Below are 11001 nucleotides of genomic sequence, written 5' to 3'. Positions count from 1 at the left end.
TTTTTTTTTTTTTTTTTTTTAATGGGAGTCTCCCTTTGTTGCCCAAGTTGGAGTGCAGTGCTGTATTCCTGGCTCACGGCAGTCTCAGTCTTCTGGAGTCAGGCGATCCTTCTGCCTCAGTCTCCCGAGCAGCTGACACTATAGGCATGCACCACCACAATTGGCTAATTTAAAAAATTTTTTTTGTAGAAACGAGGTCTTGCCAAGTTGTCCAGGCTGATCTCGAATCCCTGGGCTCAAGCAATCCTCCTGCCTCAGCCTCCCAAAGTGCTGAGGTTCTAGATGTGAGCCACTGTACCTGGCCTCGAGATGGGATTTCTAGAACATAAGGCCTGGAGGGCTAGGCTCCCCAGCTGAGATTTGGGGGACTGGATTCTGGTGGTGGTGTGCGTCTGTAGTCCTAGCTACTTGGGAAGCTAAGCTTGGTGAGCTGGAAGCTCATTCTAGAGCAGGAAGCTGTAAGGACAGGAGTTCTGGGTGAGGGAGCCCCGAGGGTAAACAACAGGAACAAAAAGTCCCAGTATCAAAGAGGAAGCTTTGATAGAAATGACAACTGCTGTCAAAACCACTTCTCTAGGCCAGGCCTGCACCTTGGCTCCTCTGCAGCAGGCAATGAGGTAGGAATGCCCTCGCAGACAGGATCTGTGAGGCCCTCTGCTCACTGCTCAAACAGGCCTCAGCCCTGAGATTTCCATGCTGCTTCTGCCCCCTGCTCAGAGGAAGAATAATGTTTGCATTATTTTCATGCATTCAGGCTGATCTGAGTCCTCTTCTTCTCTGGCTAGTGAGTGCTTCTGATAGGCGGGGGTGGGGAAGGGCAACTCAGCAATGCCCACACCCAAATATGTGAATTTGTGAGTTTATAAATTTAGTGGGCAAGATTTTCTCTGTGCTTTAAAAATTTAAAAACATGAAGAAAAAAGCCACACTTGGGGACAGAGGTTTTCTTGTAGGAACTCTGCGGGAAGGAACTGCGACCCTACTTGGAAATGTAGCTTTCTGAGAAATACACAGACAGTGGTGGGACTTACATGAGAACGAGTCAACAGTCACAATTGATTATGTTTCCCAAGAGAGAAGGAAATGTGCTATATGCATAGGGCCTTGGTCCTATATTAGTTCGATAGGGCTATCCTAACAAAATACCTGTCTATGGGCTGGGCATGGTAGCTCATGCCTGTAATGCTAGCATTTTAGGAGGCTGAGGTGGGAGGATCACTTGAGCCTAGGAGTTCGAGATCAGCCTGGACAATATAGTGAAGCCCTGTCAAAACCACCAAAAATAAAAAATAAAATTTGCCAGGCATGGTGGTGTGCACCTATAGTCCTAGCTACCCGGGAGACTGAGGAGGGAGGATTGCCTGAGCCCAGGACATACGGGCTATGGTGAGCTGTGATCAGGTCACCGCACTCTAGTCTGGGTAGCAGCATGAGACCCTGACTCAATAAATAAATAAATCAAGTAAAATGCAGGCAGGCTTGCTACCTGCCCTGGACTGCTCCTCTGGGCTAGGGTTCCCCTGAATGTGCCTCCGGTGTCTGTCCCACCCAGAACGTGGAGCTGCTGTTGATTTCTCCCCAGCTGGCTTCTGCTAGCTCCTGGGTTCCTCCACAGGCGAGCTTTACCTGTCTCAGGATCTCACATTCATAGGCACACAGGAGAACCCTGTGGGTGGGATTAGACCCCAGCCTGGCTCTCACCAATGTCTTGGACATTGTCTACTGGCGTCTTTATGACAGATCTGATCCACTTCGGGCAGAGAGACTTGAGTACCAGGGCTTCCAGGTCTATGGTCTAAACTAGAGCTTGGTGGGCCTCAGACTCCAGACCTCAGGCTCAGAAGCCAGAATTCTAGGACATCAAAGTTCCCCCCTCTCCAGTAGATATAGCTTTATTGGTTTTTCGCCTTAATTTTCTAGATTATACTTGCTCATTTGAATTTTTTTGAAAACATAAAAATCAAAGTCCCTCCAGCCTGAGTTGGCCACCATTAATATTTTAGTGAGCAGCCTTTCATAAATCTCTCATTCTTTTCCATTTACATAAATTTATGTAACTCATTGAAAATCGCACTTGAAAACACTGTGCGTACCTTATGAAAATGCTGATGATAAGGCGCGGTGCTCATGCCTATAATCCCAGCCCTTTGGGAGGTCGAGGTGAGGATTGCCTGAGCCCGCGGGATCGAGACCAGCCTGGGCAACTTGGTGAGACCTCATCTCTACAATAAACCAAAAAATTAGCTGGGCACGGTGGCATGCACCTGTAGTTCCAGCTACTTGGAAGGCTGAGGTGGAAGGATCGCCGGAGCCCAGCAGGTCGAGGTTGCAGTGGCTGTGAGCAGAGTGCCACTGCCCTCCAGCCTGGGTGACAGAGTAAGACTCCGACTCAAAAAAAATAAAGAAAGAAAGAAAAGAAAATTTTGTGCTGCATGTCTCTCCCTCCCTCTCTGGCCTTCTCACCTGCGTGCCCGCCCCCCATAACCAACATGAACAACCTGAAGGATAACTTCTATCACTTTTTCTAGAACATGAGATTTTCCTGTGTCACTACTTTAGGATGACACTGCTCACTCGTTGCAGGAAGGTGGAGACCCTGGCTCATAATTCTTTTTTTTGAGTTGGAGTCTCACTCGGTCGCCCAGACTGGAGTACAGTGGCCGCTCCCGGCCACCGCAGCCTCGACCTGCCGGGCTCCGGCGATCCTTCTGCCTCACCCTTCCGAGTAGCCAGAATTACAGGCATGCGCTACCACGCCCAGCTGATTTTTTGATTTATTGTAGAGATGAGGTCTCGCTGCCCAGGCGGGTCTTGAGCCTGCGGGCTCAGGCAATCCACTCACCTCAGCCTCCCAAAGGCACGGGATTACAGGCTGAGCCACCGAGCTCCGCTTCATATTTCTGATGTTCTGCACTTAGAAAACTCTCCCAAGGCTATCTGAGACTAATTCAAGACAAGGGGAAAACCACCCTCAAACAGGTCTTGGTTAAGACCAAGTGAAGTCTTGGTCAAATCCTCCTGCCTCCTCCTGGTACAACTCGGTTCTTATTGCACCTGGGCCTCCGGCCTTTGTTAACCTAGTTCTCAAGAAGGCACGCTCGTCTGCAGTCCCCTGAGCAGTACTGTCCTAAGGCCCCTTTCCTGACATCACAGCATGGCTGTATGTTATGTCATCGATGGGGGAAGCTGAAGAGACGGTTCAAGGGACCTCTCTACACTGTTTTGCAACTTCCAGTGAAACTATGAGTACTCAAAAATATATATAAGGAAAAAATCTTTTTAAAAAATTATTTTTGCTCGTTTTTTTGAGTTAGAGTCTCACTCTATTGCCCAGGCTGAAGTACAGTGGTACACTCATGGCTACCACAGCCTCAACCTGCTGGACTCAGGTGATCCTTCTGCCTCAGCCTTCCAAGTAGCTGGAACTACAGTGCACCACCATGCTCAGCTAATTTTTTGATTTATTGTGGAGACCTCTCCTAGTTGCCCAGGCTGGCCTAGAACTCCTGGGCTCAGGCAATCCTCTCGTCTCTGCTTCCCAAAGTGCTGGGATTATAGGAGTGTGCCGTTGCACCCAGCTAGAAAAAATCTTTTAAAACTAACATGTGAAATTTTTTAAAGCCCCCATCTTGGGTCAGATGTCGTGGCTTATGCCTATAATACCAGGAATTGGGAAGGCCGAGGCAGGTGGATTGTTTGAGCCCAGGAGTTTGAGACAAGCCTAGGCAACAGAGTGAGACCTTGTGGCTACCAAAAATAAAATAAAATAAAAATTAGCCAGGCATGGTGGTACACGCCTGTAGTTCCAGCTACTTGGGAGACTGAGGTGGGAGGAATACCTGATCCCAGGAGGTTGAGGCTGTGGTGAGCCGTGATTGTGCCACTGCACTCCTGCCTGGGAGACAGAGTGAGACCCTGACTCAAAACATAAATAAATAAAAGCTCCCATCTGACCCCAATGGCTCAGGGAGGGGAGGGGCAGTCTGAGCAAATGGGCCGTTCATGTTTCTCTTGCTGCTCACAGCCCTGCTGTATCCAGGAGACAGGATCATCCTCCAGAAGGACCAGGTGCGCCCGATCCGACAGCCAGGAGGCTACTACTCTGACTGGAAGATGCTCCCTCTGAATCGGGCTCTTCTCAGGTCCCAGGAGCTTGGCGAGTCTGTGGCTAAGAAGACTGACAAGCTGAGTTTCAAACCCCTTTTCTCCTGTCCTTTCCTCCTGCCCCAGTGCTGTCCCATTCAGCCACGGGGGCTGGGACACTGACATATGGAGACATCATGTTATCAGTGTCTGTGTCCTAATGCAGCATGCCCGAACTGACGAGTCAGTACAGAGTGGCCTGTCGCCATTTTCACCCCTGGCATGTTTTAGGATTATGGCCTCCTGAGTTCAGCTCCCACACAGCTACCCTCCTGACCAGAGTCCTACACAATTGCAAGGTCTTTAGAAAAGACTAAAAGGAGAGCAGAGGAGGCCCTTCACAAATCACCCGCCAGGTGTCAGGGCCTTGGCAGAGGACAGTGAGGGCGGGCCCTTCTCTGCCCTGCCACCCATGGCTAACAAACCCCTTCTCTGGCAAGAGGTGGGCTTGTAGCTCCTAGGAGGTGAAAAGAACACTGCCCTGGGGCCTGTCCCTCTAAGATGGCCTCCTCTGGTGCTCCAGAGCCTGGACCACCCAGATTTCGGTCAAGCAGCAGGTAACAACCCATGAGCAGCATCAGTGGGTGAACGCAGATTGAAGAACAAGTCAGCATCCCTGCAGAGGGACGGGCCCAACATGGGAGGATACCATGAGAGGGAAGGGGCCCAGGCCCTATCCCAGCACTCTAGACCTCTGCCAGCAGCCCAGTAGGGTGTGTGGCCACAATGCCTGCTGCGGGCCGCTGCGGAGCTGAGTAGAGATCGGCCAGGCCTCAGGTAAATGGACAAGCACTTCTCTGTCTGAGCCTTGGCACCTTCATGTGTAAAGGGCCTAACAGCTCCTGCTATGCATGATGGGGCTCAGGGGAGAGATGCATGTAAACTTCTTAGCACTGACAGCACTGTATTGGTGACTGCTGTGGCTTGACCCTGCTCTGTCAGGGGGTTATCGCATCCCTGGGCCTGCAGGTAGGTCCCATCCACAACACTGGTTGTGAAGAGTTGAGCATGAGATAGGCAAGTGGTGACCTGGAGGCCCTTCTGGTGCCTTGGTGACCGCCTTCCAGCCTGGGGTGGCTGGCACCAGTTCCTGAGCCAAGAACTCCAGAAGTGGCTGGGAACCTAGGAAAAGGACTTTTGTCCATGCTTAGGTAGGCCACAGCTATAAAGCATAAAGAGAGGTCAGGGAGAGGCATTGGCTGTAGCTTGCTACTTAGAGCTGTGGAAGATTCTGAGGCCAGAGCAGGCTTGAGGGGAAAGAGCACTGTGATCGATTAGTGATATCTGCCAGGCCCAAGGTTTGGGAGATTAGTTTTCACCACCCTTGTCCTCAAGGCTGGGTTAAGCTCTGGCAGGGGAAGTGGAAGTCAGGGGCCCCAAAAAGATTCAGATTCAACGACTAGGTGAACATCTCTCAAACGACTCTGGGGAGGTCTCTATGCTGGGCAATGAAAAAACCAAGGCTTAGCAGGGTGCAATGACTTGCCCAAGTCATCCAGCCAACCGGGTTCTGAGGCCAGGTCTGGCTGCCCCAAGCCGACCATGTGTACCGCTGGAGCATGGGGTCAGAAGAAATTCTCCTCTGAGAACTCTGGACTGAGACTCAGAAACAGACCCACCCCAGTGGCCCCTGACCTGCTCCCCAAGGCCCCACTGGCCAGATTTCCCTCTCCTAACAAAATGCCTCTCTCTTCTCCTCTAGGAAAATGTCAAAGAAAATGAACTTTAAGGAGTTTGAGGAATTTACCAGGTCTGTGACAGTCATCTGACCCCAGAGGGAAGGAGGTGGAAGGGAGGCTACTCTGCAGGTAGCATGGTGCTGGTAGCATGTGGCTCAGTGCCCTAGCCTTAGAGGCAGTGAAACAATATTTACAGCATGCCGGGAGGCATTGCTCTGGGGCTTTCTATGTGCTAACACATAAATCTTCTCAGCAACCTTATAAAGTAAGCAACTCTTAGCATACCCATTTTACAGAAGAGGAACCAGAGTCCCAGAAAGTTTCTGAATCTTGCTCAAAGTCACATATCTATTAAATGGTAGAGTGGGGATTTGAACCCAGCCGGCTGGCCCCAGGGACTGCATTCTAAACACCACATTAAAAAGCCTCCAGATCACAGAAAGTGTACGCTTAAGACTTTGGCTTTTAGGGTAACGGAGGTGAAGCCTGCACTGGGCCACTTGCTCTGTGTGACAGCCTCTCTAGGCTTCTGATCCTCACTGGTGAGGTGGACGGGATAAAAGAAATGACCACATGGAGCTGTAGGGAGGACTGAGGGGCTAAAGTGCTTGGCCAGTGCTCACCTCCACTTTGGTCACAGTTGGCTTGCCCTGCGGAGAGAAGCCTCGGCCCTGGCCTGTCTGCCATGACAGCCTTCCCTGTGTCTCTTGTTTGCAGGAACCTGAAGTCAAAGAGGTCCAGTGGTTGGCAGCGAACCCACCCCAATTCCTTCTGGCCAGGTCACCTTCTGGATAAGTTGCGGCTCTACCTGCCCACTGTGGCCACGGACCGGAGTCTGGCGCTCTTCAGTTGTGTCCAACGCAAGCCCCATGTCTACCCTGCCACCTACCATCCTGACCACTGGTGGCCCCTTAGAGACAAGAACTACATGACCCATGCCTATTTTGATGCTGCCAAGGTTTATTACATCAACTAGACTGGCCCAGCTGTTGCCAGGTCTAGCCATTCTGAGCGGGGCCAATGCAGCTAGCAACCCAGGGCCACAGACACAGAGTCAGACACAAGAGATCCTTTCAATGGGATGGCCTAGGGCCAGCTCCCTCTGGACCCAAAGTGTCCAGTGCCTCAGAGGGTATATGTGTCTAGGGAAAGACATGCCATTTTTTATTGTTACCCTCCCTTGACCTCTGCCCTTTCAAAATAAACCAGATTGGAGTTTTTGTCATACCACCTGTGACCCAGCCAATGTGATCTCTTTTCAGGACATGTGGCCAGAGGGGTGTTTGGAAAGCATGAGCCTGGGGGATTACAGCAGGCACATTCCCTGGGACATTGACAGGGATGCCTGCATGGTACCTCCAGCCTCTCATCCTGGGACCTCAGTGCTTCCCACAGGGAAGCCACAGGCAGGATGGGTACCTCTGTGACTTCTGTGAAATGAGGCCGCAGCATGTCCCTCACCCTCCAAACACTGAGCCATTGGGATATGCTTCCAAGTCTCTAAGGTCTTTGGAAACTGAAGTCATGCTCTCTGACTCATGAGCCCCCTCAAGTGGGTTACAGTTGACACTGCACAGACCTCTTCTTTCACACACACCATGTAACATGCTCCCATGCTACACAGCCCATGTGACCACACAGCCTGCAAGATCAGCACGATTTATGAGGTGTGGTATAGTCACAGACCCAGCACGTTCTAGCCCCAACCCTACCACTTGCCAGCTGTGTTACCTCAGAAAAGACATGCCACTTCTCTGGGTCTCTTCAAACTCCCCTTCTCTCTACAGCCAAAATTGCATGATAGAGATGTCAGCGCACCCTTCTCACCTCTCATTCAGTCATGAACACAGTCCCTGGAACTACTGCTGTCAAGCTCACTGGTGACTTCTGTTTTGTGTACAAGCTGTGGAATAAAGGGTGTTTTTCTCCTCCTGACATTGGATTTTCACAATACTCTTGAAAAAGCTAAGCACAACCAGGTGCGGTGGCTCATGCCTGTAATTCCAGCACTTTGGGAGGTGGAGGCAAGAGGATTGCCTGAGCCCAGGAGTTCTAGACCAACCTGGGCAACTTGGCAAGACCGTGTCTCTATAATAAATAAAAAAATTAGCTGGGTGTGGTGGCATGCACCAGATACAAGGAAGGCTGAGGAGCAAGGATCACCTGAGCCCAGCAGGTCGAGGCTGTGGTGGCCGTGAGCGTGCCACTGCACTCCAAGCTAGGTGACCTACTTAAAAAAAAAAAAAAAAAGCCAAGCAAAACAAATAAAGAACAAATTTTAAAACTAGGCAGTTTAACCTAATGGTTAGAGCATGGAGTTTGGAGTCAGATCTCCAAAATTCACTTTCCACGTATGTAAAATAGAGAAAATAATAGAACTACCTTATAGAATTGTGGTACGCATAGTACCTCCCATTACATGCTAGCTGATAATAGTCTCATTATCACTTTATATATTCACACAGGGGAATTGTTAGGAAGCGTCTGGTTTTGCTCTCTGCTGGCTGCTAAGAGGCGCCCTTCGCAGAACAAGAAACACGGGCGGAAATGATCCAAAAGCCGAGTTGGGTTTGGCTTCAACTTCTGGCGGAAGTAGCCCCCCCCCGTCCTCCCGTCTTAGCTCAGAAAGAATTCCAAATTTCTACGAAATCCCAATGGCAGGTAAGATAATTTTTAATTAACTCATAGGTATTAATGTCTGTTAAAATAGAGGCTTTTTTGCAGCATTATTTCTTTGACAAGTCTTAACTGTCTTTGAAGGACCCGGAGACGGAAGTGTTTGTCTTTCCCGGCTAGGACCCAGTGGTTACGTCCCATCAGCCCTTGCGCGCCACCGTCCCCTCTCCTCTTCGGCGCTGCCTACCGAGGTGGCAGCCATCTCCTACCCGGTGAGTCCTAATCCTTGTCCATCTGCATTTCTGTGGACTCCGTCTGTCCCCGTTGCCCCCTGGTGAGGTGGCCGCCTCTTCCACGGGGCCGTCTCTGTGAGCATTGTTGTCGGCTTGCTGGAACGTGTATAGGAACAGCGAAGCGGCTTGGGCCGTCATGGGGCTTTGCCTGCCAAGGCCGTTTGCCTTCCTACGGAGGCCGTCAGAACTGCGGAGGGCGTGGGGTGCTAAGTTGGGGCCAAACTACGTGGGCTACGGGGCAGTGGGACGAGCAGTCCTGGTTTGACTGCTCTCGGCTCCAATCCGTGGGTCCTCAAGCTCACCGATGTCGGACTACGAGTCTTGTCTCATGGCCGCGGCCCGAAGCTCCTTCCCCTCCGGTTTGGCCCCGGGGCCGCTGGGGCGGGACCGGCAAAAACAGACGAGCCGCAAGTCGGCTCGTCGAGTTTTAATAGAAACTCTGCTAGTCAGGATCTCGGGGAGTATGAAGACGAAACTGCGCTCTTAGGATACCATGGTGTTGGGGGAAAAGTCGTTTGTTGAATACACGGTTCGTTGAGTACCCCCGTTGTGCCAAACAAAATAGATTAGTGGCTGTGAAGAGAAGAGGGCTCTGCCGAAGGGAAAAGTGGCTTGAAGACCACACGGGGGAAGGTGTAAGTTGATACTCGAAAATCTCCAGGTAGAGTGGTGTGCTTAAAGGCCTGTGGCATTTTTAGAAGTACATAATGGCTTTGTGTACGTTTTGAGGGTATTGCAGAACAGCAGCACCTTAGGGGAGTTAGTAAGTTTCTCTTCGAATGTATATTTTGTGACAGGCACTGTGCAAGCTTTCAGCCTGCAGTGTCATCTGCATTTTACAGGTGAGAAGACAGACTCAGGGTCAAGTCGATTGGCCAGGGCTGTTACAACTTAAAGGACCATCTGGGGGTTGGGACACTTTGAGAGGTGGAATTTGCTGCCCTTTGCAAGCTGAGAGGGTTTGGGGGTCAATTTTGTTTTGGGTTGGGTGTTGACATTCTATCTTGGGCTCTGAGTGGGTGAGGCAACCTCCTGGGATCGCGTCTGGAGAGTGGCTAGTATTCTGCCAGCTTCGGAAACAGGAGGTAAAGTAAGCCTGGCAGAGGCACCCATTCCATTCCTAGCTTGCTCAGTAGCTAGCGACTGGAAGACACTCTGCAACAGTGTTCAAGCCCTGGGCAGGACAGCCTCCTTCCAGGAATCGTCGTCTTTACACCAGATCTGCTTCTTTCTTCAAGGCATCATGGCTGCCCTCAGACCCCTGGTGAAGCCCAAGATCGTCAAAAAGAGGACCAAGAAGTTCATCCGGCACCAGTCAGACCGATATGTCAAGATTAAGGTGTGTGGTCCTGGGATGGAAACGGGTGTTGGGGTGAAGAAAGGATTTCCTAAACAGACTGTTGGGTTATCGACATCAGCCACCTTTGATATGGTAGATAAACTGGTTTGTGGAAGAGCTCAGGTCTTCCAGGTCTCCTTGAATGTGCCTTATTGAAGTCTTGATGTGTAAATTGAAATTTAAATGAAAAGGGACACATGGCTATGCTTAGAGGGCTTTATTTGTATCATGTATTTCAGGTGGCCTTATTGCCACAGGAGACTAGATTATCCCTGTTTCACAGATGGGAAAACTCAGGACCTGAGGAAGCAGTGTCTAAACCCGAGCTCTTTGTCTTACTATCTCCTTGAATTCCATCAGTATCTGTTCAGCTTCTCTGTTGCTTAGGAGTGTGAACAAGGGGTCTGTGTTCCTGGTGGTTGAAGCTGGGAGCTTCTGTTTTTTCCACCAAAAAAAGCATGTAAAGAAACAGTGAAGTCCTGTTATCCAAAGACAACTTCTGTTAGGCGTATTTCCTTTTCATTTGGTTTCTCCCTTTTTCAAAAGGAAGAGCTAGCAGTTTGCACAGACACCCACTTTTGTGTTGTTTCTTTCAGCGTAACTGGCGGAAGCCCAGAGGTATCGACAACAGGGTGCGTAGAAGATTCAAGGGCCAGATCTTGATGCCCAACATTGGTTACGGAAGCAACAAGAAAACAAAGCACATGCTGCCTAGTGGCTTCCGGAAGTTCCTGGTCCACAATGTCAAGGAGCTGGAAGTGCTGCTGATGTGCAACAAGTGAGTTGGACCCACCTCTGGTTCATGGCCAGAGGTTTGCATCTGTGTGAGTGTTTCTGGCAGAAACTCTAGGTGATCTGGATGTGTTTGCAGGAAGTTAGAGAGTGCTTGTTGGGGAGTTAAAATTTTTTTTTTTTTTTTTTTTTTTTTTTT

At 50.3% G+C, this 11001-nt stretch overlaps 2 protein-coding genes across 2 annotated transcripts in view; both read left to right on the top strand.

Annotated features, from left to right (window-relative positions):
• EFCAB12 (EF-hand calcium binding domain 12) overlaps nt 1-6798 on the top strand; it is a 25563-nt gene extending 18765 nt beyond the window's left edge. The window contains exons 7-9 of the mRNA XM_021707350.1: nt 4025-4229; nt 5846-5893; nt 6540-6798. Of these exons, the coding sequence (XP_021563025.1) occupies nt 4025-4229; nt 5846-5893; nt 6540-6798 (512 nt within the window). The remainder of the gene's footprint in view (nt 1-4024; nt 4230-5845; nt 5894-6539) is intronic.
• Nucleotides 6799-8606: 1808 nt separating this feature from the next.
• The window catches only part of RPL32 (ribosomal protein L32), a 5004-nt gene continuing 2609 nt past the window's right edge, over nt 8607-11001 (top strand). The window contains exons 1-3 of the mRNA XM_008074823.1: nt 8607-8710; nt 9970-10070; nt 10667-10848. Coding sequence (XP_008073014.1) covers nt 9975-10070; nt 10667-10848 — 278 coding nt within the window. The 5' untranslated portion in view covers nt 8607-8710; nt 9970-9974. The remainder of the gene's footprint in view (nt 8711-9969; nt 10071-10666; nt 10849-11001) is intronic.

Source organism: Carlito syrichta, unplaced genomic scaffold (genome assembly GCF_000164805.1).
Source record: "Carlito syrichta isolate Samal-C Ts95f unplaced genomic scaffold, Tarsius_syrichta-2.0.1 Scaffold117927, whole genome shotgun sequence".
NCBI lineage: Eukaryota > Metazoa > Chordata > Mammalia > Primates > Tarsiidae > Carlito > Carlito syrichta.
The sequence above is the reverse complement of the archived record's forward strand: the minus strand, read 5'-3'. Positions and strand labels throughout refer to the sequence as shown.